The sequence below is a fragment of the Phyllostomus discolor genome, chromosome 1 (assembly GCF_004126475.2).
Source record: "Phyllostomus discolor isolate MPI-MPIP mPhyDis1 chromosome 1, mPhyDis1.pri.v3, whole genome shotgun sequence".
NCBI lineage: Eukaryota > Metazoa > Chordata > Mammalia > Chiroptera > Phyllostomidae > Phyllostomus > Phyllostomus discolor.
Window position 1 is genome coordinate 99656885 of NC_040903.2, and position 24174 is coordinate 99681058.

Consider the following 24174-nt stretch of genomic DNA (forward strand, 5'->3'; position numbering starts at 1 on the left):
TCCTTTTTTTTATCTTCACTTGAGGACATTTTTTCATTGCTTTTAGAGAGAGAGGCAGAGGAAAAGAGAGAAAAAAACATCAATTAGTTACCTCTCATAGGCTCCTCAACTGGGGATCAAACCCACAACCCAGGTATGTGCCCTAACTGGGTATCGAACCCTCAACCTTTTGGTATAGGGGACAATGCTCCAACCAACTGAGCCACACCGGCCAGGGCATGCTTAAAGGCCTTTTAATGTAGATATGACTCTTTGAGTTCAGTGGTATTCATATCCTCATCTCCAAATCATCTATGTTTTTGAGTATACTGAATGTCAAAAAAAATGTTCTTTGCTTATTTGTAATCTTCCTTCATGGGAATTGCTTACTTATTCTGTGCTTAGTCATCTGAAATGTATGTAAAAAGCATTGGCTGGTACTCACAGAGGCAGTCAAAAAATCTTACAGATACACCTCCTGATAAGCACTAAGCCCTCTTGGTCATCATGAAATACATGCTATTCAAAGTAAGTTTTCCATTTGCATTTTTTCATCTTAGCAGATATAAAGATTAATATTAAATGTTGCAGGAAGGTTCTTAAGTTAACCCCACTTCTTTCATGATATTTTATAGCTTAGGTATGTATTATCCAAAGCATATTAGCAATACAAACTGAAAAGTTGTTAAATAAGCAGTGAATGTTTACATCAGTTTCTGATTAGATTCAAGGTCAGATTCCTCAGTTCTAGCGCTAATGCTACCTTCATATTCTAGTGACCTGGGTTTTGCTCTGTTTAGCTATAAAATGTGGATACTACCTAACAGGACATCATAGGGTACAATGACCATTTCTACGATGCTGCTAGATATCTTTGTTAAAGGAATGATAGTTTAACATATACTTGTATGGAAGCAGTGTATAATAAACTATGATATTTTACTGGTCTTAACAAACATAGAAATAGGAAGACTGGAATTCATCACATCTGCACATTATCCAATTTTTCTGTTTTGAGTAAGGGAGAGTCTGTTGTTGCATATTTCTTACCATTTGTATTGGTCAACCAATGACTTCTTCTCTTACAGAACATGGAACTTCTCAATTCCACACCATCTCATGAGAGGGCTCGACCTGATGATGTTGAACTGATGTCCGATGACAGGTAATTTTAGAATTTTCTCCTCACATGGTTTATGACACAATGAATAGATTTTTTTCACTTAATGCAGTGTGCAGTATAAAACCTAAAAAGAATAGAATTAATGGACTATATGTTTACCAACAGTATTTTGTAGCAAGAAAAATACTTAGAATAAAAAATCTACACTGGTGCTATAAAAGACAAATGCCATATTCATGTTTGTGCTTCTGTGTTTGTTTAGTTTTGATTACTTTTGTGTCTTGTTTTGTTTTGGGGTTGCATAAGAATTTTATTTAGAGCTACTCAGCTTACCTTTAAGATAAAGTAAATCATAATTTCAGTGGATGAAAAGCATTGTTATCAAACACATTGACATTTTATGATATTTTGTTGTTGTTCATAGCAAAGAAAGTGAAAAAGACAGTGGACACACCCAGCATTTTGAGGTGAGTGGCCAACTATAAGACTGCGATTCCTGGGAGCAGAGTGAGGGAGCACAGTCTGTCATCAGGGATAATGAGATTAAGGGACAGGGCTGTGACTGGTTAGAAAGGTAAATACCAGACAAAGATTACTTCAGAAATCATATGAACTCTATTCTTTTGCTTTTTCAATTCTTTTATTTTACTTGCACAGATAAACTTCAGTAGCATGGAGATTTGTCTTTAGGTTTTCCATAAAATAAAACAAAAAAAAACACAAAGCTACTAGTTTGATTTTCCATGATTTTATGCATTTTTAAGGGATTGAAATAGCCATTGAGTTTCAGTGGCTCTCTCACAGGCATTATCTCATTACCTTTCAACTTAACATAAAGTCAGTTTGAGATATTAAATCCAATTCATTTCCTGAGTTTTGTGTCTCATTTTAAGTAAACAGGGTAGACAATATGTCTAACTCCCTAACGTTGTGTATGCCTTACAGTTTCTGTTCCTTGCCTGGCTTCCCCGTTGTCTTCGAGGGCATCGCCCTGCTGACCCAAGTGTTGGGTTTCTTGGCTCTCGGCTCTGGCTCAGCTTCCTTTCATTCATGTGTGTAGCTCATCCGCCACTGCCGCGTGCCTCCAGCCTCGCCATCACTCTTGTTTTCTTTTTGGCAAGAATTAAAGTTTTTCTCAACCTATTCTTGGATTCTGACTCTTGATATATTAATTATACGTAGAACTCTCCCTCTAACCCAGTGATTCCTAATCTTTGTTTGGCATTGACCTTATTCACTCATGGATTAATTCAATAATTTACAGTGTATTGAGTCCTACTAGGTACAGGGACTGTTCTAAGAGCTGGGACTTAATAACAGCTGCAGCTCCTTCCTCCACAGAGTTATGTAATCTAGCTGCTCACACATCTGAAAGCTGTGGACCCCTTCTTAGAAAAATGCACATTCGTGTCAGAGTTGACATAAAATTGCTGGAAATCAATGGCCATCCCCTCCCTACCCTATGGACTCCTCATTTTCTCATTCAGTTCTCGTCGTGTGTGCGCTTCTTACTGACCCAGCCAGATTCAGTTTCCGAGCCACTTGTTTCATCTCTTATTTCCACTCCTTTAAGCTGCCTTCCGTGGGACCCAGGCAACAAGCTGACATGCTTTTCTTGTCCCTGAGCTCCTTTTTTCAGAGCATGACAGTGTTGTTTTTTTTTCCTGGTTTTGTCCTTTCTCTCCTCTCTTCCTCTGTTCACAGCAAGCACCTACTTATCATGCCATTGAACTTTATTTTAAAGAAAATTGCTTTGCCAGCCTCCAAGAGAGGTCTTCTCAGTTCTTCTCTTTTATATCTATTATCTTTTATGAGATAAAAGGGTACAGGGCAACCTTTGTGGTTGAACTTCATAACATTAACTCATAAATTCCAGCAGGCACCCAAACTTAATTCAGAACTCCATTTGCCTTGGTACTTTTGTGGCTGGCTCCCATGGCTGTAGCCATATCATGGGGAAAAGATCTCAAATCCTTCTTCCATGTGCCCAGAGCTGTTTTCACATGTGCAGTTACCCGTCAGTGCTCAGACCACTGTCGGCACTCCTTCAGCGCTCGCTGTTAATAAGGATTGTCATCATAATAATTTCAGCTAGGAGGTTAAATTAGGTAGTGAGTTAAACTCTAGACTTAGCTTGTCATATCCTCTTTCTTTTACAACTGCACCTACAGAGAAAAAACAGACATCACTCCACAAGGTGTGGGATCGAGTTTCTACTCATGAAGACGTGTGTTTCTTTCTCTGAAAGAACTATTTTATTATTAATGAAGGGCTGTGAAAAGATCCATCTTACATTTTGAAATCTCTCTTCCTATTTCTTCTGTGTTTTAATTGTTTACCTTTTAATATATGTAGCACTTTCTAGAACTTATTATACAACTGAAGTAGTTAATGGACTTTCTGGTAATACTACAATAATTTCCATATTTCAGAGACAAAAATAAGTCTAGATTTTGGTTACATCTCCTCGAATGCTGTTTAGCCAATGTTTTATTTCAAGTCTGTAGCATCAGATTGAGATGCCAAAATTACATGGTAATGTATCCAATTTCATTTTCCATTAAGGCAGATTTTGTCCTCAATATTATTGTCTATTAAATTCTCAAATTCGTGCAAGATATAACAAATGACATCTATTAGGGAAAGATGGTTTGTCTTTCTTCTTTTTACCAGTGTTTCCATCAGAATGAGGACACTAACCTTCAGCCTCAGCAATGCTCTGTAGGCTGGGCAGCTCAGGTGTTTGTAGGCTGGTGCACTGGGGCTGTGGGCTCCATCACCATTTGGGACACAGACAGGAAGCAACCAATGAATGCATGAATGTGTGGAACAACAGATACATGTTTCTTTTCCTCTCTCCCTGTCTCTCTGTTCCTCCATCCCTCCCCCCTCCTCTGCTTTCTCCCCTCTCTCTCCTTTTTTCTCTCCTCTCCCTGCTCCACTCCCTCCCCATTCCTCCCCCTCTCTAAAAAATCAACAAGTAAAAATTTAAAAAACAATGCTCTATAAAGACAGGCTTTTCTGAAAGTCTGCTTCTCAAAGGCAAATTCAGACATGACTACAACTGTATTTTTTAAATAATCAGCTTGCAGCCTTAAATGAGCTTTAAATGTGTTTTTCTTTGAATGACTGTGTTAAAAAGTGAAAATAGGCTTATCCCTTTGCTGCACATCTTTTTAATTTCCTATGATTATGGTACTAATCTTAAGCAAAAAGAGAGTCTGCTGTGATCTCAGATGGTGAACGAGAGTTCTCTGTTTTCCATTTTATCTCAGTTTAAATGGTGTGTATTAAAATCTGACATATTGATAACGAAACACAAAGTTAGAGTCACTTCAAAATGCCAAAACCTAAAGTATGATTTCTTTGGGCATTTAGAAAGGTACACATTTGAATAGAATATGTTTTGGCCAACACAGAATGATGTGACATGAGGAACAGCCTAGGAAAGCTAAGACAGTGGCTAGGCAAACATGACCCCCAGCACAACCCCCTCCAAATTGCAACAAAGCTACAGAACAACCACTATTCCGAACCACTAGAAATCAAGCTGAATGGAAATCCTACAACTATGAAATTAAAGAGGAAACTACATCAAAATTGGTAGGAAGAGCAGACACATGGAATGAGCTGGCCTCATACTCATGTGTGGCAGATAAAAACTGGGAGAGATATATCTGGAGCAAGGGGTCCCAGTTCAGGGATTCCAGTGTCAGGAAGATAAGTCCCCATTACTTCTGGCCCTAAAAACAGGTAGAATGGAGGCTGTGGAAGATAGTAACTGCTGGATTTGCAGGCAGTTCCTTGTACAGGGCTCACACACAAACTTACTCAGACTCACTTCTTCTGAGCTCCAGTACCAGAGCAGCAGTTTGAAGGGCACCAGAGGCATTCAGGGAGCAACTGACGTGTCTGGCATCAAGGCAAGAGCTGGGGGACAGCCTTCTCCCTTACAGAAACCACTGGCAGAGGCCATTGATCCTTTTATGAGCCCTCCCCCACTCACAGAGCCAGCAGGTGGGTGCCAACCTAAGTCTCCATCAACATGACTCACACTGTTTGCCCCACCCTGATGATTTCCTGAGGTTCTACCCCACCCAACTTTGGGGCCCACCCAAGCTGATTCCAGTGGCTTTTCCATACAAAGGGCTTGTCTTTGCTCATATTTCAGATTTTTTTTTTAAATCCTCTTTAACAAGCAATATCGGGCCTCAGCAAGCCACCTCACATGAATAGCCCCAGGCCTGGCCTTAGCTACAGCTGGCCTTGGTTTACAGTTTGGCCACTCTGGGACACCTCCAATCCCAGGCCAAGTAGCAGCCTCCTACAGATTGCTTTGTAGCTTATGCCAAGTAGCCCCAGACAGAACGCAGGTGATGGCTGACTTTGGCCTATACATCCCAGGAAGCCCCAGATCCTGCACACCCAGTGGACAGCTACAGACCATGTCACAGCACCACCACCCAACCACCTCCACAAGTAACATTCTCAAGGAGTGGAGTCAGTGAACACCAGAGACCTGCTGAAGTAAGTCCTGCTCTGTGGAGTGGGCCCCTGCACAGCTGGTCCTCCACAGTATTCAGAGGTCGTTGATCAGTAGTCACAGCCAATCCTTGCAGCTGATCAGCCTGGATAATCCCTCCCATTAACATGCTAACAGCAATCATGGCTCAACTACAAGAGGAGGGTGTACTCAGCCCACACAATGGGTGCACCTCAAATACTCAGCTTGAGTGGTAGGGGAGGACGTGCCACTGCACCCTACAGAACACCTACTACTTTGGGCCACACTAAAGAAATGGAGTCAAAGCAGCTTGACGTGATACATAGAAACAAACACAGGGAGGCTGCCAAAGTGAAGAAACAAAGAAATGTGGCCGAAATGAAAGAACAGAACAAAACTCTGGAGAAAGAACTAAGCAAAACGGAGACAAGCAAGTTACTAGATGCAGAGTTCAAAACACCGGTTATAAGGATGCTCAAGCAACTTAGGAGAAAAGCAGATGAACTCAAAGAGAACGTCAACAGTATAAAAAAGGTCATGGAAACCATAAAACAGAACCAGTCAGAAATGAAGGATACATGGTAACTGAAATGAAGAACAGTTTACAGGGAGTCCACAGTAGAGTAGACTAAGCCAAGAATCAACTCAGCAATTTGGAATAGAAGAAAGCAAAAAACACCCAATCAGAACAGCAAGAAGAAGAAAAAATCCAAAAAAAATGAGGATAAAGTAAGGAGTCTCTGGGACAACTCCAACATTTGCATCATGGGGTTGATGAAAAGAGAAGACAGAGAAAGAGCAAGAAATTGAAAACCTACTTGGAAAAATAATGACAGAAAACTTCTCTAATTTGGTGAAGGAAATAGAGTAAGTCTCAGAGAGACTCAAACAGGATAAACCCAAAGAGGCCCACACCAAGACACATCATAATTAAAATGCCAAAAGTTAAGGACAAAGAAAGACTCTTCAAAGCAGCAAGAGAAACCAGTTACCTACAAGGGACCTCCCATAAGACTATCAGCTGATTTCTCGAAAGAAACTTTGCAGGCTAGAAGGGATTGGCAAGAAATATTCAACTTGATGAAAAGTAAGGACCTACAACCAAGATTACTCTACCCAGCAAAGCTATCATTTAGAATCGAAGGACAAATCAAGAGCTCCCAGACAAGAAAAAGGTAAAGGAGTTTATCATCACCAAACAAGTATTATATGAAACGTTAAGGGGTCTTCCTGAAGAAGGAGGAGGAGAAGAAAGAAGAAGGAGGAGGAGACAAGTATGAACAATAAAGTAGCAATAAGTACATTTCTGTTAAAAATTAAACCTAAAATACAAAATAAGTGAACCAGCAGAACAGAAACAGCATCATAGGTACAGAGAATGTTTTGATGGTTGAAGGATGGGAGGGAGGTCAAGGGGGTGGGCAAAAAGGTAAAGGAATTAAGAAGTACAAATAGGTAGTTACAGAATAGCCATGGGGATATAAAGCATAGCATAGGAAATAGAATAGCCAAAGGAATTATACGAATGACCCATGGACATGGACAATGGTGTGGGGATTGCCTTGGGGAGTGGGGGGCTGCTGAGTGGAAGAGGCCAAAGGGGGAAAATTGGACAACTTTTATAGCATAATCAATAAAATATAATTTAGGGGAAAAAAGCTCACTGTTCCCTGAGCATGTAGCATCCAAAGTTCTTGTTCTTTTGTTTATTTTTAAACTAAATTAAGAACTGAAAGGATCCAGCTGTAAAAGCAAGTGGAATTGAGGCTGTAGAAGAGAGATTGTCCTTAAAACTAGCAATTTCTAGATTCTAAAAATTATTGCTGAAAATACAGGTTTTCAGAGTTCTGTTTAAATGGAGTTTGTACCTTATGCTTCTATTTGATTCATTCTGGTAAGTTATATTCTATTGTTATAAGTTATTTTGGAAATATGCTTTGGTATAAAATCCATGCTATTAAAATTGTAACTTTATACTTAATCTCTTTGTTAAAAAAGCAAAATATAAGAATTATTTACTACAGAAAAGCATATTACATTATCTGGCAGAGGTTATTTTATGTCAGTAGTATAAGGTTAATGAAGGTTAAATTCTTTCAAGATATTTCTACATTCTTTATGCTTTCTAAGCCTACTGCTTAGGAGAGCTTAGAAGCATACCTTTGATAACAAACAAGACATTCATAATAAATGAAAAACTATTCCTTTTTTCTTATCCTGCTTCAAAAAAGAAAAGAAAAGAGGAGAGAGAGAAAGGAGCGAAGGCTTCTACTCAAGACTGAGAATTAGTATTGATCACAGGAACTTAAGTGCATACTTCATTTTGCCGTGAGAAAGTCTGAGACAGATTCTGAAATAGACTCATTAACTAGTATCTATGAAACAGATGAGTCTGTTATTTTAACTGCACTGTATTTCATGGAAGCTTTAGGATTTTGTTATTGGTTATATTAGAACCAGAAAAACTAAAAAGCTTTGTTTGTTTAGATTCACATCCAACTCCATCCAGTCTTAAGAGGCAACTAAGCTTTGCAATTCATATGGATTTTGAAAATTTTACTCTTTTGTCAGGCCAAACAGTAAATGTTTATGGTTCCATGTGGTCCTTCCTTAACAGTGTGTGGTTCCTTCTGGTGTGAACGGCATTATTCAGCACACACTACGAGCTCGTTGTCCCTGGCTCTGGTGAGCTGTTAGCTAGGCTAGTTACCCATGTCCTGTGCAGGGAAGGAGAAGGGATGAAAAAAAAGAACTATTTGAATCCGGAGAAGGAGCGGGATCAATAAAGTCTGGAGAGGGAAAAAGCCCATCCTAGCAAGACAGAGCCACATCTTAACAAACACCAGATGGACAGATCTAGTTAACCATTTCTTGACCTGAGTGAGGAATGTCACCTGAGGCCCCACGCAAGGTGAGCTCTCTCACTATTTGCTCGGCAGCATACTGGGTATTTCTTTTAGAACACACATGGCATTTGGCACTTGTATGTTCAATGTCTCCTTTCCATGCTAGGTTCTGTGTTACCATATAACATTATATTAGTTTCAGGTATGCAATATGATTGCCACAACAAGTCTAGTTGACATCCCTCACTGCACAGGTACAGTTCTTCTATCCCTGCCACCACTAGTTCTCAGTGACTTGTTAGTTCCCGGTGACTTGTTAGTTCCCGTCACCCCGGAGACTAGGACACAGTGTGTGTCCAGTAAACACTTGCCAAATGACTGAATGTGAAAGGAAGATAGTGTATAAATGCAAATAACATTTCTTTTACCATTACTATGGGCTAGCTGTTTTAATACAAGGTTTTCATTTAATCTTCACAACTTTATGAAGTCTTATTCCTGTATTAGCAAAAAGAAGCTGAAGTACAAAGGGGGTTACCCACTAAAGTCCTTACTGCTAATAAGCTGGTACTTAAACTCATGCTTCCAACTCGAAACCCCGTCCCCTCTCTGCCATAACCTGTTGTTTCTCCTACAAGCCAGCCTTTTATTTCAATACAGGAGAATTCAGCATGTTTTCATGTGGTGCCACATTCTGACAGGGGTTTGGTGTGTCACATCTCAGTTGAAAATTGTGAAATTAACTTTATGTGCTCTCTGATTTAATGAAGCTATGAGATGTATAAACAACAGACGTTGAAACCAAAAATATTTTGGTATTTGAGAATGTCCTTGACATTTAACATTAATTATCTGTTAGGAGAAACAGACAAGCCAGTAAACAAGTGCAGTACTATATTATAAGCACTAGTAGAGAGTAGGGAACAATCTGGGGAGGTGCCTGACTCAGACTAAGCTAGTATTTGCAGTAAGAGTAGTTTTTCCCTAGTGCAGTGCTACAGATACTGAATGCTTGCCCATGGGCAGCCTCTGAACAGCATTACTAGGTCCCTTGAGCAACCCTAGGCCCACACCAGGAGTCTGCTCTGCAGCCGCAGGTGAGAGAACTGTGTTGGGTTCAGAGACCAGAGGAGCCAGAATTGGGAATCAGGCCTCTAAGAGCAGCAGCCAAGTGAAAGAGCCACCTCAGGGATTGATCAGAGTCCAGCAGGGTGGGGCTGAGCACGTGGAGGTACTGGTGAGCGAGTGCTGTGCTGAGTGTGTCCATGGCCGTTTGAGCTGGCGTGGGTTCCTGTGGGAGGACTTCTCCACTGCTGTGCAGAAAATCAGCCAGGAGGCCGAGACCCTGTAAGTTAGCATCGGTTTCTAGTGTGAATGACATCCCGTCATATGCAGTACAGACAGCATACTGAACACCCGAGTGTGGCGGCCCTGACTCCAGACACAATGATCTCTTTGCTAGTCCTCAAACGTACACAAAATGACCAGCTTCGGGGCCTTACACTTGCTTTCCTGCTTCCTGGAATGCTCTGTCCACAGAAGGCGCACTCACTCGTTTCTTTCATGTTTCTGCTCCTGTGTCACCTTATTGGAAAGGACTTCTCTGACCACCCAGCACAAAACAGCAGACCATGGCCCTACCTCCACCATCCTCCTTACCCTGTTTTATTTTTCTCCATAATCCATATCACTACCTGACATCTTTTTCTTTATTAACTGTCCCCTTCTGTATGATTTATTAGGACAGAGACCTTATTTTGTCCACTGAACAAAAATTATTTCTTAAATGAATGAGTAAATACATTTTATCTTCATATCTCAAGCACCTGACATATAATGGACAGCCTTATTATATGTATATAATATGTGACAAATTACTTTTAAATACAGTAGTAAAGTTTTGACCGCCTTCTCTTTGTTAGAATAGTAGAATCTTACACAGGTTATCTCTTACAGCATCCTACCCAGAGTGGTACTCGCTCCTTCTCCCACATACCTGACTCCCAGACTTTATTCAAACACTGAAGGGCAGCTCACTAATTCACATGCTGGTCCATTGTTGTATCACAGCAAAATCGACTGTCCTCAGAACTTCACTGAACATACTCGAACATGTTCCACTGAATGTCAGCTCTCTCAGTGCAGGAAGCTTGCATGTCTCACCCAGAGCCCAGCATAGAGTTGGTGCCCAAAACCATGTTATTGAAGGAATAAATAAAAATTCATGCATTTTGAATGTCCCAGCCTGTGTGGCTAAGTTGGTTGAGCATTGTTCCTTGAACCGAAAGGTCACCGGTTCAATTCCCAGTCAGGGTATATGCCTGGGTTCAGAAGGCAACCAGTGTTCCCCTCTCACACTGATATTTCTCGCCCTCTTTCTCCCTCCCTTGCCCTCTCTCTAAAAATAAAATTAAAAATTTTTCATTCATGTGTTTTGTAGAAAGACAATTTAAATTTTTCTACTTTTAATTTTCTTTGAAATTGTTGCTAATTCAGATGTAGCAATCATAAAAGTATGCATTTTACATTTTACATTTTACATTCTGGCATCTCAGAATTTTACATGTCTTGTCGAGCACCACAGGACTCCTGAGTGTCCTAAGAGGACACAGACCCTGCAGGGAGCAGAGCCAGTGACGGGTTTGGGAGAGAACCTGGCTGCCTGCGCAGCATAGCTCCCTGGCCTCCCAGCATCCATTCCCCTCTGCAGGGCATCAGCCTGGAAACACATATTTTGCCATTATTACTCTGTGTTTAAAATCCTTCAGTGGCTTTCCATCATCTACTACAGGATAAAATCCAAACTTAGCCCAGCATACGAGAGCTTGCTCAGTCCATCCTTGCTGCTGCCACCCCCATGCCTCACCCCAAGGGCTGGCCACCAGGAACCTCTTCTCTTGCTGTGACCAGGAGTGCCCTGCTGTCATACCTGCCTCTGCACTTGACCCTCGCCCCAACCTCTCTCACCCACACCATCTGTGCCCAGAGAGAAACTGCTGTTGCTGACAGGAACACAAGTGGTCCTTTTCTCTAATTTTTTTTATAATTTATCTAAAATTCTGCTCCACCCTTCTTGTAGCGCATTTCATCTCAAATTGTGATTGTGTATGCCTCTTCCTCACTCCTTTCTCTAGCATTTTGAGATGAGATGTGGCAACATTTTACTAGTCTCCATATGGTGCCGATAATAATGAAAAGAATGATGGCTTCCATTTGTGTGTCTCTTGAGGCACCATGCTAGAGGCCTTCTATACCTCCTCTCAGACCTTCGCAGGAACTTTGCAAGATTGGTGTGATGGGCATTTTATATGTAAACTGGGAAATGGAGGCTCAGAGAAGTGAGGGGCCCAACCAGAGCACCAAGCTCTGGCTGGAATGTCCATAACACTTCAAACCCAGGCCGGCCTGTGAGCAAAATCCACTTCTGTTCCACTGCTCTGCAGCACCAACGGCTCATATTATGTTCCTCGTGAACAAAGTGCCAAACTTGCAATGTCTCCTGTATTCTTACCTTTTTTATGTCTCTAAGTATAACAGTGTTATAAATCTTAATTAAGAAAATGCTTATTTGCTATATGCAGATTCTAACAAACACACACACACACACGATTGACCCTGTAATTTTTAAAAAGATGAGCACCAGAATTGGTCACTCAGCCCTGATTCACTTAGGATTCAGCCCAAGGAACAAATAATTTTTGTAGTATAAATGCATACTCTCAGATTTTTCCTCCAATAGACAAACAGCATGTTTAAAGTGCCTTGAAGTCTCAGGTTTGCTTGGAATTCCTATCTGATTTTGGTAGCTCATTATAAACTGATTGATGATACTTCATTTTATCCCAAATGTGAAGAAATGCCAGTTCTTGTGCATCATTTCATGGAACTGTAATAGTAAAAGCCCTGTCTATTCCCCTGGGGATATTAAAGTGGGTTGAATAGCTAGTAAAAGTAGCTGGGAATCTTAGTAGTGCTTTATTTTAAGCATAAGAACATGTCTCATTATGGAATCATTTATGACTTCCAGATGTTTTTGTCTTTTCCATTTAATGATGGTATATCTGCTAAAATAAATTTCCAGTTATTCTCAAAGAAAATCTTTGGGACAGGTAAGTGCTACTTGAGAAATCTATTTGAGCAAACACTTTTGTTTATAAGGTTATGAAAGAGGGGAGAGTGACAGTGTTTGAGTTCACAAAATATCAAAAGATCAAGGTAAAAAATTAATTTCAGTGCAATTTTTAGAACATAAAATCACTTAGCTAAAATCGCCTTTGGGGGAGGGTTTTCCTATCTTAGCCTGGTGTATAGTTGCCACCAATGAGCAAAACCAAGCGTAGCCAAGACTTTAATACTCAGAGTAGGTGAGTACACAGGAAACAAGTGCCAGTTGCATATTTGTTAGATATAAATTATGACTTGCCATTCTCTTGGCTTTTAATGTAAAAAATAAAAACTAAGTCGTGCTCTCTGTGTAACTCTGGCTCATTTCCAGAGTCTGTATTTCTTACTGCTAGCTGAGATAAGATGCCAAACCTCTGTGCTGTTTAAATTTGCGCAACAATGCTTTAATACCCAGAGCTCCTCCATAAATAGTCTGTCCTCCCCGCATTCAGGGAAAAAACAACCACAGGAAATCTGGGGATGTGCAGTGAGCTCTGCTTAATTGATCTCAGTCTGCAGGGCCAGCGGGAGAGCACGCGCGCCCCAGCCTCTCTGCTCCTGGCCTTGCGGGACTGTTTACCCAAGGGGCAAAGAAGTCTGCATGCAGAGGACAGACACCATGTTGCTTCCACAGCTGTAGCAGCAGCAGGAGCGGGATGGCTGTTTACAGTCTGGAGAGCCATGCTCCTTTAAGGAAACACAAACTGCCTTCCCTCATTCCTGGCCCCAATCAGTAATCATCAAGACTGTCAGCTGCCTGCAGTTGTCAGGAGGAGCAGCCCTCAGAAATCATTTTCTCACAGAAGAAAAGTTAAAGGAGCGCAGATGGACTGTCGCTTTGTGCATGCAAGTGGCCAGCTACTGTCCAGGGGGCCTCAGGCTATGATTTTGATTTCTGTGCTGGGTGCATCAGCAGCTCTGGCTTTGGAGGTTTCATCCGGACAGAGTGGAATTGCTGCAGACATTTTTGGGGTTTGGTGAGCAGTAGATATTTGGGGACATTGTGCTGTTGTTGCAGAGCCCCACAATGAAGATCCAGGAGCACCCCAGCATACCTGACACCAAACTGCAGAGGACTCCAGATGCCGACGCCCAGCAGGAGAGCTTTGTCTCGGAAGTTCCCCAGCTGGACCTGACCACATTGTGCGATGAGAAAAGCTGGGCAGGTAGGCTCGTCCGACACTTGGATGATTTAATCATGGAAGCGCATATATAAATTAGCATAGATGAGAAGCATGTAAGTGCACTCATGTGTGGGGGAGAGTGACAGCTATGCTTGCAGAAGTAATTACGTTTCTAAACGACCGAAAATCCTTTCCCTGGCATAGCGATGTGTCATGTTAAGTGCTGCCGAGAGTAATTGCAGTCTGAGAAAGAAAATGTGCTTGCCCTTTATCATAGTGTCACCTTGCAGTCCCTTTTTTTCTTTGTAATTCACCAGGACTGCTGCTGTGTGTACGCGTTTTCTCTCTAGCAGCACCAAGCAGGCTCTTAAGGAACTCCTGTGCATTCAGGATTCCATCTCAGTATAGCCGATGCTCCCCGCCCCCCCCCACTACACACTGGCCGTTGACCTTCTTCATTAAATCTCCTTCCCATTTTTCAAGGCTATTTTGGTTTGCTTTGCTTCTGTTTTTATGGATAGGCTTTTTAAAATGCAGGTTAGCAAACACAAGGGATTTGCTTATTAAAGAGAAGACTGAATAAAATGCTTCTAATTGAATGCCTGTGATACGGTGTTTCAGATTGGTTTTTCTAGAGATTTTCAGTGAAAACACTAGAAATATACTTGTAAGGAAGAAGAGGGTATCCTCATCGTGTCAAAGCCATATTTTGGGAAGGGCGCTGGAACAGTTTCATCGAGCTGCTATTCTTTCACTATCCGTGTGTCCGCATCCAAACACATGTCAGTGTGTATCCAAAATAAACGCCCATCTGCCCCTCTGCAGCGTGTGTTTGACGGCTGCAGAGAGAGAGGAATCATGCTCCTGAGTTCAGAGCGGCAGCGTGCTTAACACAATGACTTAGCAGAGAGTCACGACTATGAAAAGGCAGTCTTCAAGAGTGCCTGGATTTCCTTGTTTTCTCTCCTCCCCTCCGTTTTTTAAACAAAAAGTGCTCATTATGGTAATGATCTTAGATGGGGGACTAAAAGATGATCTAAAAAGACCACAAGGTGAAAAACAGCAATTCCTGGCATCCAGGGCTTAGTGAAGGGAAAGCTGTTTTTTATTCCATTTTTTCCTCTTTTCAATCAAAGTTTCACATTCTAGTTCTTCTCATGTACTTAGACAATGGGGCTGAGATTTTGTCAGATCTTCCCAGATCATGATAGACTCAGTGTGTGGGGGGGGGGGGGGGGGGATGAAGGGTTTTTTGTTTTGTTTGTTTTGTTTTTAATTAATACATTGCTGGTAGTGATCTGTTGTTCTTCTTTTGTGTAGTTTGAAATAATCAAATCTGTTTTTAATTCGTACATTATAAACATCACCTCCCCTCAGAAATATAGCACCATAGTAGGCACTGTCCCCCAAATAAAAGGAAAACCCAGGAGTCAAAACAAATGCTGTGTTTGGGTTTCAAAAATATGGTCTCCTTGCAATGTATGAGCTAACATGAAGCTCTAGATAAAAAGTAGGATTTTGGTCAGAATTCAAATTAGCTCCATTATCTTGATTATTTAGTCACTATAAAAGGAATGTAGATTCTTCTTCTTCCTTCTAAAATTAACTGATTACTTTTATCTTGTTTAATTATAAATTTATAATCTTTGTCAAAACAGTTAAAAAGGCAATTATACAGCTGAAAATTTTCTCCAGAGTGGTTGAAAGTTAACTTACAATTTTGTTAAAACCATTTAATTACTTAGTATAAAGAACTTTCTGCCAGATAAATAATAGTAACATGAGAGCACCAACATTTTATTTTGTATTGGGAAACTAAACGGAATAAAGAAAAACCTTATTGGGGAAAAATACATTTCAATAGATTTGTGAATGTAAATTGTGTTATCCATGTAATTTATGAAATGACATGCTTTAATGTTTTTTTTTTACCAATTACTACATTTGTCATTGAACTTACATATCTTAAAAACCTACATAGATTCATTTCAAGGTTATTTTGATCATTTGGTTACTGCTTTCAGTGGCCATTTTTTATCATGTATTTATTTTAAATCCCAAATTACATTATAGCAGTAACATAGCTATAAGTATAGTCACAATAAAGAAATTTTTTGCATGAAGTGTAGTTAAGTGAGAGCAATAAATCCAATCACTAAAACATCATTTTTTTATAGCTTCAGTGAGAAACAAACAAAATGTGACTTCCCAGTAAGGAGTACACTTTGTACCAATTTAAACCATGAATGGGAAATCAGTGCAACAGATGTGTAAATGGAAGTAAGAGCTATGAGAACCATGCAAACCAACATTCACCTGTAAGGCCCCACCACCAGTCTCCAAGCCATCCTTGGAGTGACCCCTCTTCTTGGTTTGCTTGTTTGTTTCCTGTACCCACATCATAATTCACAGCCCTCATTCCTGAGGATTGTAGAGTATCGGGGGAGACAGGCTCCCTGGGCACCCACTGGTGCCGGCCGTGTGCTGTGCGCTCCCATGTGGAGCTGGCGTGCTCTGGTTTCTAGAGCATGTTGTACCAGGGAAACAGAAAGCGAAGAAATTAATGAGTAGCTTCCATAGGCTACCTAGAGTGGGACCCTGTCAAAGTGGATGTAGGGTTTGAGTCTAATCAGGCTTGTTGACAATGAATAACACACACTTACCCCACAGATAGCTCTATATTAGGGCACGTTATTTGACTGCCCACACATCATCATCATCATCATTACCACCATCATCACTATTGTTATTTCCACTCTCCAGAGTTAAAAAAATAAATCACATATACTATCCTTTATTTAAAGCCCATCAAAGTTGTATAATTGGAATGTTCCTAATCAACCAATTTGTGTGGATTTGGGGGAATCCGTTTGTGGAAGAACTGAGACCTAAACAGTAAGCCACTCTGTTAGATTTGTCCTGGTAAAATTAATTTTAAAAGAACATTTTTTAGGCCCTGGCTGGGTAGCTCAGTTGGTTAGAGCATCATCCTGATAAACCAAGTTTGCAGGTTCAATCCCTGGTCCAGATACATACAAGTATCAACCAATGAATTCATAAATAAGTAGAACAACAAATCGGTGTTTTTTAGTGTTTCTTTCTCTCCTCTCCCCTCTCTTTCATATCAATAAATTTAAAAAGGAACATTTTTAAGGGCATAAAACACTCTATATATCTTATTCATCATGTCCTGCTTATTGAAAGCAACTTTGGAAAGAAAATTCTCTAAAAGAATGATAGAGAAGAAGCAAGGAAACTTAAAGATCTCCAATTAAAACTTCCCATTATACAGATAAGAAAACAGAGACCAAAAGAGGCAAAATAATGATTCAAGATAACAAAGTCTCCCAATTTCTCTCTGGATGCCTCTTTCTAAGCAGTGCCAGTTAGGTATCCTGGCAGGCAGTGGACAATTAAGGTCAAGAGCCCCAAGCTTATCCTGGGTTCAAATACTGGCTCCACTACTTAACCAACATTGTTAGTAAACATGTCTCGGTTTTGGCCTCAACCGAGGCCAAATAGGCATACAGTCAATAATAATAAATAATAGATATAGTGGTATCTACTAAGTAAGTTTGTTGCAAGGATTAAATGAACTAATATATGCAAAGTGCTCAGCACAATGCAGGCACATAGAAATCACTGCGTAAATGTTAGTTGATGTTATTACTGTCTTCCATAAATGTTTCCAAGTATAGTTCCAGGAAAAACAGCCCAAGTTTGCCCCCTTGGAAACTAGAGCCCATTTCTACGTAATGACTATGGATGGCTCTGAGCACGGCCGTCAGTAATTACTAGGTCGGTCCCCCACAGATTCGACAAGGACTAATCATGCTGTTTCTCTCTCTCTCTCTCTCTCTCTCTCTCTCTCTCTTCCTCTCTTCCTCTCTTCCTCCCTCTCTCTCTCTCTCTCCCCCCCCCCTTCCTTTCTTCCTTTCTTCCTCTCTTTCCCACTCTGGGCTAGGGAAGCAGGGACTGGTGACAGCCTTGTCAGGGATGTAGAAGGGATGCAAGACAGGCAGGCAGAACAGAGAATGAGTAGCTGGCGAAGCAGTTCTATTTAAACATGCAGATGGATGGGTCAAAGCCAGTAAGTCCTCAGCCCTGTTCTGGCTCACACATTTATTAATTACTTAAATGAGGCTATTGTGGGCCTGCTAACTAAATTGGTAAATAGGGGTAATGCAGATATATGAAAATGAAGGGTTAAATGTGGATTGATAAAGTTGACAAGGTTCTTTCTAACTCTGACAGTGTGCAAGACTATTTGAACAATTTAATAGGACTACCAATGTTCTAAGAGTGAATTTTGGAACACCAACAAACACCGTTATGACAGTGTCCCCCAGTAAAGACCTCCACACACAGGCTGCCGTCTCCGTCTGTCTGGGCCGTGCAGCAGCTTCGAGCACTTGAACCCAGTATGATGACGTTGGGTAGTGATGACTCTAAGTGACTTGGAGTTAGAAATTTGATGTGGAAATCCTCAGCTCCCTTAATTCTGTGCAGATTTTGTAGAAATAAGTTATCTCAGTGGCCAGTTTTCTTTAGTAAAGGGAGTGGATCCAGCCTGCTGAGCAGTCAGTAGCTCCGTCCCAGTGACGCGTCGGCATTAGTCACAGCTCTGTCCCCTCTTTCTGCCGTGAACTTCCTTTATTTCCATGTGCACTGCACTGTCCGAACTGGAATTCCCCCAAGATCTACTCTTTTTTATTACTCAGGTAGCAAGCATGCAGCCTTTACCTCTGTCATCTCTGACCTGCTGTGATGTCAGCTGACCTGGGCAGATTAATTTTTAATAGAGAGACGTGCCATACTTATATGCAGAGCTTTCTGAGACAAGACACACGGCTAAGATCAAAATCATTGCAGCCAGGGAATTCTGGTCTAGATATGAAAACACGTTTATTTCATGTGGTTCTTTATGAGGAAAACACAATTTTAAGCCTCAAATCTTTTCTATTTTCTCTTGAAAAAAATTTCTTACAATATCCTTATCTGTTTTGTTTCTCTAGAATTACTGGTTAAAATATAAAATGTTTCTCAAACCAGTAAGTAACTGGGAATTGTCAGTAAATACATCCTCAGAACTGGCTGTGGCTGCGGGTAATGCGATTGCGCACAGCGTCCGTGCACCACACTGTTCTGTTCTCTTGCTTCTTTCTCGTCTTTGTATTTGAGAGCCAACTATCAAAACACGAGGTGGCCTTATATTTTTAGATCATTTCAAAGTAAAACAGGAACAGTTGGTTTTATTGATTGTTCAGTCATATTGAACTATGCATTACCTGTAATTTTGTAACTCTTTTGAATGGGAGCTTTAAGCTGTAAGACTGGATAGAGTAAAAGCAAACAGAGAAGAAGGAGAAATCATATAAGCATTTCATGTTGCATAGGTCAGAAACTTCACCTATTCTACATGAAGAGACATAATAAAACATGCCTTTTTATTTTGTTAAGATTGAAATACTTGATGGTTTCCCATTTCTCATTTTTAAAGACTTTATTTATTTATTTTTAGAGAGGGAAGGGAGGAAGAAAGAGAGAGAGAAACATCAATGTGCGGTTGCTGAGGGCCATGGCCTGCAACCCAGGCATGTGCCCTGGCTGGGAATTGAACCTTTCTCATGTTTTTAATAAGTAAATTTATCCATGCTAACTATATGCTGTGAGAGAAAATGTCACCCATAAGCTAGAACTCCTCTAACTGCCCATTTCACACATACCACTGTGGCATTGGAAAGTGACACATTTGAGGTTTTTGTCAGTGAAGTGGTCGGTGGACAGCGGAGCCACCAAACACAGCCGTGCTAACCAAAGGAGTAAGATGCGAGGTCCTATGGGAGCCACAAAGCATCAGACAGCCATGATTACATTCTGCGATTAGTATTTTATGGTTAATTCAGGATCATAATATATCTTTTATGGGAGACGTGTTTGGTGAATAGTCACACGCACTCGTCTTATAAACAGACGGCATGGTAGAAAAACTCAAAGATTAGTTGTGACATTTTTAAAGAGATCCTATGCTAGATTTGGACAATTTAAAGGGCTTCAGGGTCTTAGCGTTTTCAAATTAAGTTTTGCTGAGTAGAAATGTCAAACTAGCCAGCACACCCTCATGCCAATGTCAACACCATACTTTGTTTGTCGCTGCTCGCTGTCCCGATAAGCCACCCTGCCCTTTCCCTGGGCGTTCTGCTCCTTTGCCCCTCTGAAGGGAGGTTATTGCCTGCTGCATTTCTGTTCAAACCACCTTAACCCTTTCACTGTCTCAGCTCCATTAACTTTAGTCCTCATGGAAAATTACTGCTGTTTTATGAAATATGAAATAAAAGATGCAGTCTGGTGCTTAATAGTTCCATTTACTGCAGCTTAACACTACATCTTGACCATTTTTTTAGGGATTACTTTCCACTCTCCCTCTCCTCCCCTCCCTTTGACATCCATTTTTGACTCTTAGGTCGGCAGTTCTGAGCCGCTCCTCTCTGAGCCCTGACTCTGAGGAGGGGCTGGCAGATAGCTTTATACAAATGATTTAAACAACTCCTATGCGTGCATCTCCAGGTGCAGCCAAATCTATGTACCAAAACTTTCTCTGCCACTTTTTGAGACTCAGCAGGCAAGAGTCTGTCTTCAACTCTACCTTCATTGTTTTCAAAATATTTATATTATCATCTGTGTTCCCAGATAACTTGAGTCTCTTTTAATCTTGAGAACCTATGGACCTCATTCCCCATGAGGTTAATTTTTTTTCATTAATGTGCTTATCTCTCTTGCTACACAGTGGGGTCTTCAAAAATTTCAGACAGTCATTCTTGTTATTGAAGCACCTGGCACATTCTAAATTAAAGCACTGTCCTGGAGTCAGGAGATTTAGTTTCTAGTCCCAGCTGTTGTCATTGATTAGGTATTTGCTCTGGGTTTCAGTTTCCTTATCTGTAATCTGTTGAGTTGAATCAATGGTTTTCAAAACTGGTTGCATTTAATATCACTGGTACAGCTGGTGTGTGTGTGTGTGTGTGTGTGTGTGTGTGTGTTTATATCTGCGCCCTCATCTAAAAACCCTGTGTGGTTGGCAGGGTGAGGACCTGTACAGCAGGAGCTGCTTGTATGCCCCTGTGGGACTCCGATGTGCAGCCAGGCTGAACAATCACTAGATTAGATGTTGTATGCAGTTTCAACCGGCTCCAATGTTCTATGATTATAGCATGATCTTTTTAAATACTGAGTAAGCACTTGTTTAAGATCATTTTGTAGATTTTATGAATACTTTGATAGCTGAAGGAGCAACTGTTTTATGATTCAGACTGTGGGAATCTCAGGATTTAAAATCATGGCCAAATCCTAGTCTTGTGTAAATCATAGTAATCCACAAATGTATTGAAAGTGTAACTAATGTACAGAGTATTAGAAATGAAGTACCCTACATCATCTGAGATCTATCTTTAAAATGTTGGATAGGATTTTTATAAAGAAAGAAAGGAATATACTGAAGTGGGTCTTGCAGTAAAGAGAAATAAATATCACCCTATTCTTCCCCAAAATCACAGATCAGGATTTTGTGCTCAGTATTTTTTTTTCTTAAAGAGTATCTGAGATAATTTATACAGATCTGTCCTTTGTAAGATGTTCTTTTCTCTTTTTGACTAATTTATATATGCATCTTACTTTAACTGTACTCTTGAGCAGCTTCTAAACTTTCAATTGCAAAACATGCATCTCAAACATGCTCATCCCGACCCACTAAGCAGAAGCTCACAAAACAGCCTACTAAACCTCAACAGAAGGTGCAACCTCACACATAATCAATGCGATGCCTTCGCTGGAGTTCTGTACATTAATGAATGGGTAGCTAGGATGCTGAGTCTCTCCCTCCCTGACACATTGGCATTTCTTTTGCATAATGCCTTCAGGTGGACAAGTTCTTGTCCATGATCAGCAGTGGGGAGTTGGAAGCCTACACTGTTGGCACGCCTCCTTCAACGCTGTTCCTCAGGGCAGCCCTAGCAAATTCTCTTTTGAAAGCAAGTGAGGATGGAGATAGAAGGTACATGATAACAGCCAGATAATTTGGAGATTCTGGTTGGGGTATACTGTCCCTAATTTGAATCTTAAAACTAAAATGAGAAACTACTGGGGGCCTCCTAAATTCAGTGTCTCCTAATACTTTCAGAAAACTTGGCAAACAATTGTGCTTTAAAGAACAGTGCTGCCCTGGCTGGCATAGCTCAGTGGATTGAGTGTGGGCTGCAAACCAAAGTATCGCAGGTTCGGTTCCCAGTCAGGGCACATGCCTGGATTGCAGGCCACAGCCCCCAGCAACTGCACATTGATGTTTCTCTCTCTCTCTCTTTCCCCCTCCCTTCCCTCTCTAAAAATAAATAAATAAAATCTTTAAAAACAAACAAACAAACAAAAAAGAACAGGCTGACCTCTTACCCTCATTATTTTCCAGAGCCCACGCCTGCTTTGTCCTCATGGCAGCAGGAGAACATGGACTCTGACGAGGCACGCCTCTCCCCGCAGGCCGGGCGCCTCATCCGCCAGCTTCTGGATGAAGACAGCGACCCCATGCTCTCTCCTCGGTTCTACGCTTACGGGCAGAGTAGGCAATATCTGGATGACACGGAAGTGCCTCCTTCTCCCCCCAATTCCCATTCTTTCATGAGGTGCGTTTGTGTTTGTTGCTGATAAGCATATCCATCATCTTTAAGATGGTATTGCTGATGGCCAGTAATTTTTCTTAATTAAGTTGTGAGTCTGTGATGGAACATATTTGAAGTTCTCACTCCTAGGACACAGGCTCCATTGTAGTTTTTCAGCTGAACTGTGGCCCAGCTGCAGTATCACATACTAAAGTTCCATTTGCACCTCCTCCCCAAAGCTCTCTCAAATTTAACTTTGAAGTCAACAGCAGACATTTCAGTCCTAACTTTGTGAATTATAAGTGTGAACTACAGAAGATCAGACCTATTTAACAGCTGGGACAGAGAGAGCTGAAATCACAAAATCAATTGGTAGTCAAATGTCTTTTATCCAAGAGCATGAAGACCAACTGCACCCTCCCCGTCCTTCCTCATCGCTTCTGCTGCCTTCTGGAGAAGCTGATTCTAGTGTGTCCCTCACAGGCGACGGAGCTCCTCCCTGGGGTCCTACGATGACGAGCACGAGGATCTGACACCTGCCCAACTCACGCGAAGGATTCAGAGCCTTAAAAAGAAGATCCGAAAATTTGAAGACAGGTTTGAAGAAGAGAGGAAGTACAGAGTAAGTGCCTCCTCACAGGGTTCTCTTCATCCCCTCCTCTCCCATATCAGCAACTGAGAGAAGTGCTCAAGGTCACGGGACATTTCCGGGAGTCTCAAAGTGGAAAGGCAGTAAAAACTGAGTAGTGAATGGTGATGAACCCCAAACTTCATATATCAGCATTTCCCTGGAACAAGTATATTCTTACAAGTAAATTGAACACTTTGTTGTGCGTTTCATAAATGTATCAGTGAGCCAGAATGGGAAAAATCATTAAATGAGGTCTTTTGTTTGGCTACAACTTAATTCACCATTATCTTCTAAAATTTCATTAGTACTGACCTCATTCTACTCCCAGCTCTATCCTTAGTATTTCCTACAAGAATGGCAAAGAGGCCTTTTTCAAGGTGGTTCTGGTGTAAAATGTCATATACCCCTCTGCTGTGTATTCTGTTAGCCTGACAGCTTGAACTCTACAAATAATGGGAATGGGGCCATCCATGGACCTCATACAAGTCTCTGACCATAAAAAAACCAGCATTCTGCCTCTGAGGAATTCTTTAAAAACATCAGAAATAACCAGATGAAAAAAAAGGATAATGGAATTAAACTAGTGAAGTTTATCCTGATTGGTCATGGTTGATTTCTTATTCCAATAGCATTCAACGTTTCTTGCCTGTTTAAAACAAACCGAGCATCAGACGCTCCTTCTTCCTGCCCCAATACCAAAAATTTACCTTACTTTTCCTTTTCTCAGCCCTCCCACAGTGACAAGGCCGCCAATCCGGAGGTTCTGAAATGGACAAATGACCTTGCCAAGTTCCGGAAGCAACTAAAAGGTAGGTAAAGCTCTAGACCTATGGCATGGTTTCTATAAAACTAGCCAGGTGCAGAATCCTTGGTCTCACTTCACACCAAGTGCCACTGCTAAAACACTCCAGACAAGACCAGTTCCTTAAGGCTGCTTCCCAGTGCTCTGAGCATTCAAGGGACACCTCCTCTGTGTCTTCCTGTGGGCCCAATCACAGGGTCACCCAGGTTAGCTAAGATGCAAATTCTGTAGCATTTTTTCATTTCCCTAAATTGATAATATAAGGATGATGGTTTCAAGTCAATACTCATTAAGTATCTGTTTAATCCAAGACCCTATTTCCTGTGGCGTGAGAAGACACAGAGACATGAAGA

At 41.0% G+C, this 24174-nt stretch overlaps 1 protein-coding gene across 13 annotated transcripts in view; it reads left to right on the plus strand.

The window, feature by feature from the left end:
• The window catches only part of FAM13A (family with sequence similarity 13 member A), a 275554-nt gene that overhangs the window by 230138 nt on the left and 21242 nt on the right, over positions 1 to 24174 (plus strand). For all 13 annotated transcript variants that reach the window (XM_036026552.1, XM_036026543.1, XM_028505893.2 and 10 more), the window contains 6 exons: positions 1068 to 1144; positions 1527 to 1569; positions 13635 to 13782; positions 22199 to 22412; positions 22872 to 23010; positions 23747 to 23828. In XM_036026552.1, coding sequence (XP_035882445.1) covers positions 1068 to 1144; positions 1527 to 1569; positions 13635 to 13782; positions 22199 to 22412; positions 22872 to 23010; positions 23747 to 23828 — 703 coding nt within the window. The remainder of the gene's footprint in view (positions 1 to 1067; positions 1145 to 1526; positions 1570 to 13634; positions 13783 to 22198; positions 22413 to 22871; positions 23011 to 23746; positions 23829 to 24174) is intronic.